Source organism: Acanthisitta chloris, unplaced genomic scaffold (genome assembly GCF_000695815.1).
Source record: "Acanthisitta chloris isolate BGI_N310 unplaced genomic scaffold, ASM69581v1 scaffold5135, whole genome shotgun sequence".
Classification (NCBI taxonomy): domain Eukaryota; kingdom Metazoa; phylum Chordata; class Aves; order Passeriformes; family Acanthisittidae; genus Acanthisitta; species Acanthisitta chloris.
In genome coordinates, this window is record NW_008671986.1 from 81,602 (window position 1) to 97,873 (window position 16,272).

A 16,272-nucleotide genomic window follows, 5' to 3' on the forward strand; every position below is an offset into this window, starting at 1 on the left:
AAAAGCAGCAACAAAAAACCCTTTACAGAATTTTTAGACTATGTAATACTTCATCCTCTTGATTGTAAGAGTACTGCACAGTAGTCTTAAGCTGGAAGGAGAGGATCTTGTGCAAAAATCTTCCCTTGTATCCCAGGTTCATCTGAGTTCAGTAGCAATATATCCATTTGCTTTGTGCTGAAGGTATGATTTATTGCATCCATAAAATGGTAAAGATATTCTGGAATAGTTTGATTTATATAAACTGCCGCAGAACTAGCAGATTATTTTACTGCAGCCAAGGGATTTGAGAATGACAATGTGTAGAATTCTAGTGATTAGCCAGTTTTGGCAGGATGGGGGGGCAACTTAATGAGAAACACTGTGTAGGATCATGAAAATGTGATTGGTGAGGCACTCTTTAATTGGTTATAGCTCACTGGGGACTGCAATATTATTGCAGACATTACTGAAGAGACGACTGAATGTGACTTGTTTTGAGTAATTTAATGTATGTGTATTTTTAGGTTAAAAAGAAGAAATTTAAGTTAGACAGGGACAATGGGCCTTCTTCTCCAGATAGGATGTTGACTATACCACACATCACTTATGACCACGTGACAGAGGACAGGAGACCTGATTTCAGTTTTGAAGCGTATGAAAATTCTGGTAAGGACTTCTATTATAAAATACCAGTAACTGTTATGACTTCTATTATTAGATTTACACACAGGTCTTTTTAATATATGTAGCAGAGCAGATAAGGACAGGACAAACTCTTGTCATTATAAAGCAAGAATACTTTGCTTTTTGACTTTGGTTTCTGGATTGTCTGGATGAGATTTAACCATTTCTTCAATGAGTGTACTCCACTGCAGACAAATGAAATTCTATATCATTTCTGCCTGCCAGAAGATCTACTGACTGAGGCTGGTGCATACATTTCCCAATTCTGTAACTCATTGAAACTACACGGATTAGCTCTCTGCTTTTCCATATGAAATTTACCCAGGATGTGTTACTATTGTGCTTGTACCTGAACCAAAAGAGGATTGACATGTCTTGGCTGCACTGAACATGGTCTGCTACATGAGACCATCATGTGCTCCTGCCATATGCTCAGTGGAGTAGGCCATGAATCACCTTTTGAAAGCAGAAGTACTTAAGATAAATGTGAATCCATCCCTATTAAATGTCGTTGTACAAATTGTACAGTATGAGGAAAAATAAGAAAGAATTTTGATAATCACCTTATAATTGGTAGCTTATTTATATTGGCTTTTGCTGTAATGAACTTCCAGAATAACTCTGAATTTGCAGTGTGGCTTTTATACTCTTATTGCCTTGCTCAAATTTTGGCAGCAAGAATAAGATTTAATTTTAAGGTGTGTTATATTGATTACAGATACCTTAAGTACTTATGTTTTTTCTCCTCAGAAATTTGGCTGACGTAATTAAATTTAATGAGCTTTAAAATAAGATATAGCAATGTGAGCTGGCATCAGGCATATTTTACTTCAAGCAGAAAGTATCATCTTCCACGTACTTTTTTGGTGTGCTTGCCTTGTGTTGTTCTGCATCATCCATGCTTTTTCACTCTTTCTTGGCCTCCATTAAGGAATGATTGCAGATTGCATCTGGTGTTAGAAATAACATACCTGTTAAAAGGTGGACAAGCACTAAATTTAATCTGTCTCAGAATTTGGGTACAGACACCTTTCTTCAAAGCAATCGAATGAAAGAACCTTTCACATTATTAGATTTGTGAAGTCCCACCTTTTACCACTGTATTTCCAAGCTGATTACAGACAACATGATTTGCTGTCAGTCTACTTTTGCCATTCCAAAAATCAGCTCTGTATCTTTCAGTAAAGGGATTTTCTCTAATTTCTTCTGACACTTATCTTTTTTTCTTTTTTTTATCTGCATTCTGCTCTCTAAACTGTTACAAGTATACAGGACAAACAGGAATGTTAAAATTGCTTGGTAAGTTGAGGAAAATAATTCTATTTATGGCATGCCAGCTTATGACAGTGTAGTGTTTGTGGTGCTTTTCATGTGTGTCTAGTGTCATATAGTCTCTAAGAAATCTTTTGCAGCCAAGGAGATCTAAACAGGCAAAAAGGTACATTCTCACACTTCTAATCACAATTGTACCCACTGTTTCATTACAAAGAGAGAAGTGAGCACTCATTTGTATAAGTAGATGATCTCTATTGGTTTTTTTATTCTTGAGAAAAATTGTTCATGTATATATAACCAATAGAAAAAGTTAATTGCTTATAAATAAAGTGCAGTTCATCCAGTAGTTAAGTTATCTGAGCATACAGATGAGAATTAATTTCTAAATAAATAGATCAGGATGGAAAAAAACTTTTAGGTTTGACCCTCAGTGTTGTGCATTCTGCAACACATGCATCTCTTCCTGTAAAAATGTGCTGTAGATATTTGTGAACAGATGGGGACCCATATATTAAATAATTTATTTTACTGGTTGTCTGGATTCTGTGATCACTTGAGCAGCCATGCAGTCCTGTGATGTTTCTAATGTGCTTGCTTAGGCACTTTCTTAACAATTGAGTGCTCCCCAACGACTCTAGGATTAGAGCTAGGTCTCAGCAAAAGACTTTTGTGATTTAGTGAGAGTGCTGTGAGCCACCTGTAAGTTTTCTGAGGACAGCAGAGGCTTCTTTTCAGTGATTGAGTTCAAGGATGCTCAGGCTTGGATTAAGTTGTCTGAAAATAGAAGGTTCAGTTTTTCCTCTGAACCCATGCGGAACACAGGTGCAATTAAGGTCCTAAAGCAGCGGAAAACAAAATGATTCTCCTTAACTCCTTCTGACCAATCCTTGATTTTTTCCATTTTGTGGTTTCCACTTTTCTTCTGTATTCCAAGTGGCGCATCTCTGTTGTGTGTGAGCATGGTGGAGCAAGATGAGGAGTGCAGCAAGAGCCACAAAGTCACCTGTTTTACATGAGCAAGAAATTCCCATCATCCTGGGGAAATATCAGAGGAGCTTTGACAGCCTTCATAGGTTCAGTTTCTATTTCCTAGCCAGGCAGCCTGAGCTTGGTAGACCTGAGAGGTTACCTAACACTGTTCTCACAACAACTCAAAGAAATAAAGAGGATGGGGTGTATTTGTACTTACTGCGAGTAAGATTGCCTACACAGAAAACTGAACCTTCCAAGTCAAAAGCTCAGAAACAAGAAATTAGGATGTACAAAAATAAAGGATGCTTATTCAGGTTTAATTTGGTCTTCAGAAAGGCTCCAGTCACATATCCATGTTCTGTTTTCTGATATTCAGTAAATTTTTGGGGTGCCCACTTAAATATAAGTCTTCACACTCCTGGATCCTTCATCTGGCTTCCCTGCCAGTATCCTTGTGCAACCAGAGATTTTCAGCTTTTTCTCCCTTCCTACTTTTTCCTGGCATCATCAGTTCAGCAAAGACCCAAGAGCTGTGGCTGGAGTGTGCCTAGCTTTGGGGAGAGCACTTGCAAAATGAAGGGTGTTTTCTGATGCTTTTCTACTCCAATACATTTTTATTTTGAGAGTTTTTCCCCTTTGTGCAAAAGAAAGGCAACGTTTCTGAAAAATATCACTTCAAGTGTGTGAATTCACAGACATTTCTTAATGGAATAGTTTTTTAAAGTATAGCAATATTTAAAAAAACTAAACATAGCATAAAGGTTATGTTTCGCTGAGTCTCTTTCTCATCATTGACTCCTCTTGCATGCCTGAAACTTTTCCCCAAGAAATTCAGCTTGAGGCAGGCACTTGGTTTAAATGGTGGAAGTGGACTGCTTCAAATAGTTTTTATGGGATGTGTTCAGAAGCTTCAAACATGGGCGTCAGAACTGCTCTGTCCACCTGCCAGCACTGAAATCTGACCAGGAGGTAGCTGCACAGTGAACAGTATGAACCAGAGCAAGAGAGGTCTGACCCATATGAGACTGGACACTTTGGAAAGGGAAAGACTTGAGGAAATCCTCAAGTGAGGAAGAAAGGGTCAAACATAGATTGCTTTCCTCCAAATGGGACTGGCATGGTGGGAGTAATGTGTTGCAGCAAGTGACACTGCCATGAAATGGGTTTGGAGAGACGAATATTCTGCCAGCATGTAATGCACACTAATAGAATTTCATGGCAACTCTTTTTCTGCAGTATTTTGTATTTTGTGTCAGGTAGAACATATACTATATTTTAGCTCTGTTTCCATCTCCTTGGCTGCCTGTCTGGACCTTCTTTCTTCTTTATTTTTTCCCTTCTCATATCTCTGTTTCATGTGCATCTTCATTCTGACTCAGATTGTCAGCGCTCCTGGCCATCCTTTTCCACAGACCACCAGTCTTCCAGTGCTCCTTCCTCTCCAGGTAAAGCTCATAATATTTCATTGTTCCATCGCCTTTGTTAATTACTAAATCCTTGCAATGCTCTGTCTGGAGTTGTGTGCTGTGGCAGAGGAAAATTTTAGAGCTGGTTTTGAAAAAAAGCATAGGTATGTCAGTAGAATTTTGAGCTTAGAAGTTGTTCAGGTCGTAAATTGCAAATGGTTAAATAAAATAAAAAGATTTTTCTGAAGACCAGAAGTATTTTCTAAATGCATTAATTAAAACTCAGGTTTTTCCATGAAAAAAGTGCTTTAAAGTGTTTTACATTTTTTTATTTGTGCTTGCAAAAGAGGAAGTGTAAAATATTTTTTGTCTTTCTAGCCAAATAATCCACTGTCAGAAAAGCATCTACGTACATGTCATATAGTATATAAAATTATTCTGTTGGTAACTTAGATAACATCACTAATTTCTGGTTATTTTGTTTATAATCATTAATTGAAAGTTTATAGAATTGTAGAATGGTTTGAGTTGAAAGGGACATTTAAAGACCTCTAGTCTAAGCCCTCTGCAGTGAGCAGGGACATCTTCAGCTAGATCAGATTGCTCAGAGCCCCCTCCAGCCTGGCCCTGAATACTTCCAGATAGTTCAGAATATCTGCTTTAAAGCAGAGGTTCTCATATTGTGGGGAGTGTATTTTCTGCAGTCTCAAAGTACTACTTGGCTCAGCATTACCATTTGGAGAGTCATGCCTGTTACCATAGTTGTGCTGCTACCCATCGAAAAAGGAGAAAAGAAGCTGAGGATCCCTAGAATTAAAGCAAACATCCCTTGCTGCACCTCTTTCCTGTTCCTTTTCACTCATTATTATCCCTTGAAAATTAGTTGCTAAAACTTCCTCCTCCCCACCCACCCCTTAGCTTTCATGTTTAGAAATGTAATGTCTAAAGACTCCTACAAATGGCTATAAATTTGTCTTTATAGAGTAAAAAAAGTGTGCTCCCTGGTGTTCTGCTGGAGCACTGTTCAAGGTAACTTTGTGGCAGGGAAGCTGTCGTTAATGCCATGCTCTTTTCTTGGTTATGCTGATTTTAAAAATTTTGACATACAGAGAGGAAGGGAGATATCATATTTGCCTCACACTAATCAGCTCCTCATCTCTGTATGCTCAGATGAGAGCCATTTAAATAAGCTGAGGCAGTCTTGGCTTCTTGTTGTTTTTTCACTGTGCCACTCCTCCTCTCCCCTCCCATGAAACTAAAAAGCAGGAGCTGTGATTGGTCTAAGAATAGCTGTTTCTGCAAATCCACTTGGATGGTGTGTGTATTGTATCTCATAAGCACAGTTTAGTGACTCTTCAGCAAACCATTTACATGGTTTTAGATTCAGCAGTTTTTATCACTTGCCATCAGGAAAACTGAAATGTGAAGGATGGTGAGACATTGGCACAGGTTGGCCAGGGACGTGGTGGCTGCCCTGACCCTGGTGGTGTTCAAGGCCAGGCTGGAAGGGGCCTTGAGCACCCTGATCTGGGGGGAGGTGGCCCTGCCCATGGCAGAGGGTTGGGACTAGATGATCTGTAAGGTCCATTCCAACACGGTTGATTCTGTGATTCTATGGTTTGTGAGCCCTCTTCTCCTAGAAACCAAGAAAGTTTCATTTATGTCTTGTAGAAATGAAAGCAGTAAAAATTAATTTATTGAAAGCCAAAAGGAGACATTTTGCTGCATATCTGAATCTGGAATTATTTTGCTTGTTTCACAACCACTGTGTTGGATGAGGGCTACAGCAAAGTGGTTAAATAATATGCTAAAAAAAAACAAAACAAAAGAAGCTAACACTTCCTAAAACTTACCATAGAATCTTAATTTTTAAGTGCTACAAGTGGCTCCTGCTCGTAATAATTCTATCTCCTTAGCAGTTATCTCTCCTATTTATTTATTTATTTGTTTATGTATGTATTTTTTTGAAGCTGTGATTTCAGAGTTCATCCTTTCCTGTTGACAGATATTCCCTTTGTAATGTGGAGGGCCATGTAATATAATAATATTTTCTCTTCTGATTATTTGTTGAAGTTCAAATCCATTTCTGCCATCTGAAGTTACCTAATGGCTTGAGTAAAATGGTTGCATGACAAAAAATTATTTCCTGATAGCCCTACTTCTTATTAAATATAAGCTGCATTTAAGTTATCTGTTTCTGCTGTATTTGTTTAGCTTTTGTGTGGCATTTTTTACTGTTATATGACAAAGTATTTAATATTATTTATTTATTAAAGTGCTACATTTACAATTATTTTATTGAATGTTCCAGACAGTTACACAGAAAGGATTTCCATGGAGATGTCACAATCTACCTATGATTTCTATGGAATTTTGACCTGTTTTTATTCTCTATAAATTCATTTACAGCCGTGTAAACCACACTAGTTGTTTTGTCCATATGCAAACTTTGATGGCTTCTCTAATAAATGTTAGGACCATGTAGGAAAAAGCACTTAGTGTTCTGCAACACTGCCTGATTTCTTGGATGCATGAAAATGATGATATGCAAGTAACTTTGAAACTAAAACTTTTAATTTTTGAAGTTTTGTGTAACAACCTTCCTGGTAAGGACTTCATATTGGATGAACTGAAGATCTTGGCCACCTGTCTTGTGTCTGAGCCCAAAAATGAGGTGTGTTCATGCCTAGGTGTGAGAGGGAATGAGCAGATCGACTCAGTGTGTGACAGGAGCTGACAGCTCACCATGAGAATGCCTAGCCTCTTGTGTTGATCTAGGCCTGGCTTCTTATTCTTAATCACCGTCACCAGAATCTGGTATTATAAACCAAACCATGAAGTAGAGATGATATAAAAAGGAACTGGTTTTGTCATTGAATTGCACTCCTGCACTGTTGCTGTAGAGCCATGATATGGCTGAGTGTTTTATAATGCATGAAGCTAGTGTATGACGAGTATGAAAAAAATAAAATAAAAATACTAGTTTAAAATTTTCACCAGAAGAAATGCTTTGGGTAGAAGAGTTAAAATTTTGCTTTTCGTGAACTCTGCTGTACATTCAATTTTTTTGTAGTAACTTCTGTTTGCAATATTTTGTTAATATGTACAGTATTTCAGAGATGCAAACAAGTGGTACCCAAATGCTATGACTTTAACTGTTATCTGCATGTTTTTTCACAGTGAAAAAAAGCCCAGCATTTTTAGATGTGAACACAGGACCCTTCATCAGGACCAGCAGCTATGCCGATGAGCTTGACCTGGAGGGTGAGACACTGTTGACCCCAATAACTCACATCTCACAGTAAGTCAAGGCTGTTGAATTGTGCATTAGTTGACTTAGACAAGAGAAGCCAATTCAGGTGGAAGGAGCTGAAATATGAAGCTGATAGAGCCTAACTTGGATATCTGTGTCGAAGTCTTTTTACCTTGAAGTTGGTGTATACTTGTTCTGTGTGCCAGTAAATCTTCATGTTGACCTAAAGAAGAGTTCACTTGGCTGTGACACAAGGCTTTAGTTTTTAGCTAATTTCTCAGGGCAGCTGGTGGTTTATAGCCTCAAGATTTTCACACGGAGACAGTGTGTGGGAGTACTTGCCTGATGAGAGTTATATTACTCCCTTCACCATTTTCCAGTGGAACAGCTATAAAGTGCAAATTTTACATACTACTTGTATGAAGTACCAGTATTCCCATTTCAACAGCAGCTTCTCTAATGGTCAAATGATGTTCTGCATGGTAAGAAAAGCTCTGTTTGATCCTTATTAGTGCTTTGCTGTATAGAAGAATGACCTGAATAACCCTACTTTCTTTTTAAAAGAAGATTTTCCACTTGTCTTTTGTGCTACAATGTTATCTTCACGTTCTCAGATTATTCTAAAAATTGCAAAAGAGTTTTCTTTAAATGCCTTTAAAAAGAAATCTGTCATTATTTAATAAAACTTCTGGAAAATGGTTATTGTTTGCCACAGATGTGTGGCAGTATGTCGTCTAGCAGAGGAACGAGACAATTTTTTCCCCTCCTGTTTCTTGAAATCTGAGGATTTCTGCAGTGAAACCACAGATGAAAATTCTTGGCATACTTGTATTTCTGAGGTATAAAACGTGCAGAAATGCCTGCTGCCAATTTTTAGTCCTTCTTCCTTTACAGTATAAATAGCAGAGAAGCACAAATGTTCTTTTTATAGCCATTTTTCAAAACGGCTGTATTATTCTTCTGGTAATTATTCTTTTAAAAAAAGAAAAAGAGTTTTGGGTGGAGTCTTCCCTGCCCCCAACCAAAAGTATGTGCATCTTCAGCTGAATCACCCAAATGTACATGTATTTGTAGGCAGAGGATTTAGGAGACGCATTCTGGAAGTTTTCTTAGTGAGGAAGTCATACATTTTCTCAAGCCTCAGACAAGAACAAAAGGAGCAACAAAACCAGATCTAGAAGTTTTCTTTGTGTAGATTTTTTAAAAAAAACTTTATTTTATCACACCACTGGAGGCTTTCTTTAAGAGAAATAAGCTTCGGTGCTAGGAGTTTTCATTATCCTTTCTGGGTAGGGAATTATTTAGTTATTTTTCATTGATACTGTTCAAATTATAAGGTGCTTCATCACTTTTAAGTCCAACTCATGTAGCAGCTGAGATTTATTTTTTTTTTATGAACTACTTGTGGGAGACCTTAGGATATAGGTAATATGTATCAGCTGAAGAACCTTCCCAAATTAACAGCCTAGTCTTGCAGTACTTATATATTTCTTTTTGACTCTCTAAATTTTTTTGTTGTAATCTTTGTTGAAGATTACTCTGGGTCATGACTGATGGGATGGTACAAAAGGGTTCCCATTTATGGCTTGAATTGAGTCTCTGCTAAGGTGGAAGAAAATGAAAGTAATTGTTTCTTTTAAGATTTTAGATTTACATTCTAAACTCGATAAATTGGATAAATGCAGCACTGGATAAAATACTAATTATAATATGTCACTTTGACACAAGGGTGTCCAAATGTTGTAGATCCTGAGAACTGTTACCTTACAAGTGCATTTGCTTTGTATGCAATTTATTAACAGGCCTGACACAATGCCAGATCAGCCTATAGATGTAAGAGTTTGGCAAAAAGTTAGTGGAAACCCTGTGGTGCGTAATATCAGTTAGACTACTGGCATACATATTGAAATGAAAAATATTCAGCTGTTTGTTTTGCTGTTGAGTTGTGCATTCTGCTTGCATTTGAGGTGGTTGAAAAGCAAAGCTGCAGTGCTGCATGTCACTGAGTGCCTGTGTTGCAGGATGCTGAAGACCAATCCATTTCCATGAGTTATTTTGACAAATGGTTCTTATGCTTTAGAGAAATACTTCATTTCAAAGTCCTAGGGAACAAGTATTTGTGAGCTAGTTACAGATGTTACTAGGACCTGCCTGTTAGACACATGGACATAGAATTAAGGATCAAATTCAGAATTGTTAGTCTAATGTATGCATCTGGTGTACGTGGCTTTGTACGCACTAACTGGACTGCAGCAATATCACCCCTCTCCTTAGGACTTTTCACTGGTTTATTTCTCTCTAATCAGTGTGTTCCCATATTGTCTCCTGTTCCCTGTTTCACTTCATTGGGTCTTTTGTATTATGTGCATTTTAAAGCAGTGGAAAATCGATGCTACTTGTAGCTGAGCTTCAACTACCAAGAGGTTATTGCCCTGTGTTTGTATAATTGTTTAATTTCAGCACCTTTTTAAACTTTACATTTGACATATGTTGAAGTAGCAAAAGATCTACCCAAGCTTCTAAGCATGCTAATGGGAGGGGGAGGGAGAAAAAGTGGATGGAATTGAACTGAGAAAGGCAGAGAAGACAGTAAGAACTCTCAATGTAGTATATCTTTATATAAACATTTCTCTCCTCTTTAAAGAGGTTTGAAATGAGCTCTGCATTCTCTATGAATCTTTCAGAAGTGCTACTGAAAGAAAAATAAGTTCCTCTCTATAGTCACCATTGTCAGGGCTCATCAGCTTATTAGACAGTTTAATCAGTTCTGATGTGTAAATGTTTGGTACTTCCTTCTGTTTCTAAATAGGAATAATTTTTTTAGGCAGATACTATCTCCAAATGTACTGTAAATTTACTGCAGAGCTCGAAACATAAATCAAAGTTCATCTTTGGAAACTGTATTTGAACTCTGCCTACACACAATTAGCTCAAGTTTTCATAAAGCTTAAAGAAACAGAGGAGACCTCTTGAACAACTCATACCTGGTTCTGTCACCAAACAAATACTTGTCATAAGACTGTAAACCAATATGCTCATTAGCTATGCAAATTTCTAGCAAAATTCTTATACTTTAAATTGTGAGCATTACTTCATACATGCCTTTCTTTCTATTTTTTAAAAAAAGTTACTGGGGATCCAGCTGGCTGCATGTATTTCTGTCTGTAAGCAGTTGCAAACACTGCACATTTGTGATTTGTTATTGTCTCTATCAAAATAACAATAATTCTCAATGTTTTAATGACTCTTCCCCAGATGTTTCATGTACCTCTTCATTGGGGTGATGAAAATACGTGTAATTAGTTAAGCATTGGTTTTGTCTGTATGCATATAAAATAATTGCTTTCCTGCAATAATGATGTGATCTCAGATTTAATACAGTGAGTTTACACTAAAATAAAGCATTACATTAAAACCAAAAAGCACTTCCTTTTTGCTATTAAGTGTATTTCCATCCTGAAAAAAACTCTGTCATGGCATCAGCTTTATCTTCCTTACTCTCTTCATCAACATCTTGGGTGTGGTGCAGAGCCTTTTAGACATGGTACTAGGAATAAGTGGGAGACTCCGGTGGTAGAGATGTTTTTAAAAATAAACTCTTCTTTGTTGAACAGCAATGATAGATGTAATAATTAAGCAACCAGATTTAGGGCTTTTTAATGACTTCCAGATTAAGAGGAAGTGATAACAGATGGATCTTTCTGACTGATTTAAATGTATGCTTTTGAACGCTTTGAAATATAATTGAAGTACTTAAAATAAACTGTGCTGGTAAACACTGAGTGCAGTGTCCATGGTGCTGCAGTTACCACTTGCTTGTATTGGAGAGAATATTTTCTTTCTTTTTTCTTTTACATTTTTATTCCGTGTTCTGTGTTTTCATTACTAGCGTATAGTTTGTTGGCATGAGATATAATCACATTGCCTCGAACAAACAGTGCTGTATGTGTCTTACAACTGTCTCTTTTCTTTTGGATTATCAGTGAGTGGAATCCCTATTTGCTTTGATTTGCTAGCTCATATTGTAAAAGATTCCTGCTTTTATCTTCCTTTTCTATACCAAAATGACTCTCTGAAGTCTGAGCAAATATTTCTTTTTCACTCTCAGATGGGCCGGTTGGAAGGGCTGACTTCTGCTGTCAGAATTCCCTCTGAAATGCTGTTAACAGCATTTAAACCATGATATCCATGAGGTCTGTTTTATCATTAATAACAGGGCATGTTAGAAGAATGCCAGTGATAGCAGCTGTGTAAGAACATGCTTGAGTTAAGACCAGAGCTTAACGTTCAAACGTTACTGGTTACCGTCCCATGTCAGTATTCCAGTCATTTACTTGACTTGCAACAGGAAAGGCTTCAATGCTTCCTGCATCCCTTTTTCACTTGGTACATTTCAGTTTGTGGTCAAGCTCCCTTAGGAATTCTGCTTACAGTCTGCTGTAAGCAGTCCTCTCCCTCCTAAGGGAAGGACTGTTTCCCTGAGCTATTCCCTTTGGTATGGAATAGCATCATTATATCTTGTGTTTTCATTATAAATATGCAATACATTTGGTCATAGAAATGGACCCTAGGACTCTGGACATATCAGGAGTCTGATTGTTTCATCTCTTCAGCTGCTGTGGCACTTGAGAATATGAAGTGTCCCTAAAGCTGGTTTAACAAGCAGTCAGGAAAGTTCCTTTTTCCAAAAGAGACTCCGGATTGGTTGCATATGAGACACTGTAATGATTTCAGTGTTATCATCCCATTCTGATTTCTCATTGCAGATTGTATGGAAGGGCAAAAATGCTTGGTAGTCCAGTCTTAAATACAGCTAATCCCTTAAGTAAGCAGTGATCAACGCAGTATAATCATCAAAGAGGACATAAAGCATCTCTGATTTAAGAAATTACTGGCTTGCTGTTAGTCCTGGTTGTAGGAGGTTGCAGAGCTTGTCTGCAGCTCAAGAGCTAGGTGGTTATAGTAGAGCAGGACATCATCAAACTTCTCTCTTAAATGTTGAAAGGCAAATGGGTATTTTAGTAGGTTCATCACGGTTTATAAGAACTTATTTTCTGGCTTTTGGGCATTGGTACTAGCTAGAAGCACTGCCAAAATAGCTACGGCATTCCACTTGTAGCAATGAGCTAATAGGACGGACCTTGTGCATTTCTGTGTGCAGCTGCTCTGATTCAAAATCGCTGTAAATTCTTTCCTGCACCTTGAAGAGTATTGTAGCCACTGCTGTCATGAGAGAAATGTGAGCTTGTTTCCAGGTGCTGTTGCATCTGGATATATTTAATCTGTCATCCTATGCCTCAACTGGAAGCTCTTTGAGTTGGGGACTATTCTGTGTTTGTGTAATATCTAATAGGTGGGATCCCAACACACAAACTGTTTCTGTGTTTTGCATCTGATATCAGCTACAAGGTTGGCTAAAGTTGACTGATTGTGTCTTCCATGATACAGCCGTTTATTTACAATCTTTATTTTTATACATGGATTACCTGAGATGTGCTGAAGCCTTGGGCAGATCTGCATGGTGTCTTATTTCACCCTCAACACTGCGGCAACTGAGCTGCTTCTGACAGCGCAGTAAGTGATGTGGCAAACATCTGTCCCATGTGGTTACTTGCCTCTTTTATCTACAGGGAGAAGTTCTTGTGTACTATGGTGGGTGGTTGCTTTTTTCATAGATTAGATAGAGTGTGCAGTTTACATCTATGGATCTGAAGACCAGAAGGGATAATTAGATCATTCCCTTTGATCTTGTAAAAGACAGGCTGTAGCACTCAAAATTGCAGCATTTCTCTGCTGTGTTCTTAATATTAGCAAAAACACAATAAAAGAATTGAATTAGAGAGTGAATAAGATGAAAAAAATGTAGGCAGGAACCTAGAGTTTGCAGTTTCATGTCTCCTTTTTTTATTATGCTCAACTCTCTATGTATTTGTTGGAGAGGGAAGTGCTATCATATACTGGTGCTGCTATTTGCCAGAAGGCAATACTGCAAAAATGTGTTCTGTGTTAGAGGTTACAAACTTGTATGAAATAATACTCTCATGATCTTTTCTCCCTTACTGCAAATTGTCACTGATGTATTCAAGGGCAGTGCAAAATTACTGTTTGGCTATTTTACGTTACTGACGTGGTATAAAAGTAATGTGTTGACTTTTCCTAGTGTACAAACCGTCTAGGCAGAAGCTAAGATAGCTTAGCTATTTCTTTTGTGTTGCAGATGAATGTTGCATTCCTTGGTCTCCAAGTGCTGGTTTACATCTTGATTGATGTTAAGTAATTAAACCAGACTCCAGCTGCTTAGTGATTCAGAAGTACAGGGCTCCTATGCTGTAAAAACAACAAGCAACTCCCCACTTACTAACTTTTATCATTGTTTACTTTGGGCATCATGCAGAATAATAAATGCAAAACAATTTTATTTTTCTTTTTATTGAATGGGGGAGACAATAAAAATATCCCACTTTTATCCAATATTTAAAAATGTTAGATTTATGATCATCTAGAGTTTACTCCAGAATTAAAATTCAAAACATAGATAAACATTTTCTGTTCTGAGGATGGAGAATGGCTTTACTTTGTATTTAGATGTGTTGGATATATCAAAAGAAGTTAAAAAATTGATTAGTTATTAGTAGGTGCACTTTTGTTGGGAGGTTTTTTTATCTCATCAAGAGGATAGATATTATGTTTAATGGCTTATTAATGCTATTAAAATAATAGTTTTCTACTAATGTGGTAACAAAATGTCCATTATGAAGTTGTAAAATTTAGTACTTGTTAGTAGCATTTAGATTCACATACTCCAAAATCTACAGGAACATTATGCCCACAGACAGTGCATAGACTGTGCTAAGTCAGTGTAGCAAACATACCTGGATTTGGTGTCATGGATCTCCAGCAGGAGCCAACCTGGGATCAGTACAAGGCTGGAAGAATGCCTGTCAAGATCGGTAGAGTTGACCACTGAGATTTATTCCATGTGCAGATACAAGCTAGTAAATGAGCATTTTTAGCAAAATTATTATTTTAATATTGGTCAAAATGTTAGTGTTTGTAAAAAAAATGTTTCTGTTAGTGACATGGTGGCTGTAGAGGTCAGTGTAGTTATAGATCTCTCTGTGTGTGTTTGGGACAGAGCTGGAAAACAACACAGTGTAACAAGCAAATAGTTCATCTAATGCATTTTTGACCTAATCATCTAGTTCCAGCCTCAACTGTCAGGTCCAGGCATGGAACATTGTGGTATTTAAAATCATGTATGACCTCTGTGGTTTAATACTTGGATGACTAATTTCTAATAAGGTCTTGTGAAAGTATCTTTTGTCATAATGTGCACTAGGCTGGAAAAACGGAAATCAACAGCTGGTTTAAATGCTGCTGAATAGTGCAACACATCAGCAATGCTGAAGGAAAATACCTTTTTGTAACAGTATTAATGCACAAGAAAACAATGCCAAAAAATGTAAATGGGTTACCTGCTGTAATACTATAATTGTTCAGGAAATTGCATGATGTACATTCTGTAGGTAAATGTGACCTGAAAATTACTTGAATAGTTTATCAATATCATAATCAATCAGTTGTTTTTTCTTAATAACTTCATTTCACAGTATTTTGCAAAGAAATAGTGTAGTTGAAGGTGTTTTTCATAAGTAAATGCTCCTCTCAGTATAACCAATGCCCAGTTCAGACTAAAGGTCGTATTTTCCTCTTGCTGTACTTTGGAAATTCCCTTACAGCACTGATACGTTAAAGAGTTTCTTCTGCAGCTGCTGTTTCTGATCATTATTGATGATTTTTTCCCAAAGTTAAAAACATGGTCAAGTATGATTAACACCCTCCTGATGTAGCAAAGCTTATTGCAATGGAAAGTTTTGTTTGAAATCCAAGGCAGAGCTGTAAAGTAGGGAGCTCTGTGCATCATCTTCAATGCTGGTTGTGTGAAGTGCAGCAGCCTTGGGCACTTGCCCTGGACAGGGAGACCGTGGGAGGTCATGGAGCTGTTGACTGAAGTTTGCTTTCTTTGTGTGCCTGCAAGGACTGAAAATAGTTGTCATTTTACTCAGGATCTCTGAGACTTTCTGTCATTCCCGTGTATAGAACTGTATGTCTTGTTTTACTCCCAGCAGGAAGTTCAACTGGGAAAAGCTAAAGTATTTTCATTGTCTTGCAGAAAATACCTTAAATACCTTACAGTAGTTGTCAGCCTGTTAGCAAACTCAAGCTAGGCACCTGCTCTGTTGCTTGTGGTTATGTTTTGGTCTGTGTTTTTCTCAGGTTCCTGTATCCCACCCAATTTTGTGATTACTGAGTGCCTCTTGGGATACAATAAACAGAGGAGCTAGTCATTGCTATGTCTGGTTACTCCTCTACATCTGTCTTTCCCAGGAAAATTGATGTGTTTATGTTCATTTTCCCCCTCTTTTTCTCCACATGTGAAATGCATAGGTATAACTTCAAAAGGGAAGTGGATCAGAAAGTGGTAACTGTTGTTGCTGTTGGTTCGTTTTCATGTCCTTTTGACCAGTGGCCTGCCCCACAGCCAAGTCCCATCTCCTGTGCAGCCAAGTGCCATTGATACAGAAATGTTGCTGTTGCAGGAATGGGGAGTTATTGGGAGTGGTTTGGGTCCTAGCAACTTGATATTTTTAGGAGTTGGGGAAAATATGAGTTACAGCCTTGAAAACAGAGGCAGGGAAT

The 16,272-nt window shown here is 37.6% G+C and overlaps 1 protein-coding gene across 1 annotated transcript in view; it reads left to right on the forward strand.

Annotated features, from left to right (window-relative positions):
• The window catches only part of KCNQ1 (potassium voltage-gated channel, KQT-like subfamily, member 1), a gene marked incomplete at its 5' end in the record, with an annotated part of 67,444 nt that extends 59,820 nt beyond the window's left edge, over positions 1-7,624 (forward strand). Inside the window, 2 exons of the mRNA XM_009074318.1 lie at positions 507-648; positions 7,500-7,624. Coding sequence (XP_009072566.1) covers positions 507-648; positions 7,500-7,624 — 267 coding nt within the window. The remainder of the gene's footprint in view (positions 1-506; positions 649-7,499) is intronic.
• Positions 7,625-16,272: the final 8,648 nt, after the last annotated feature.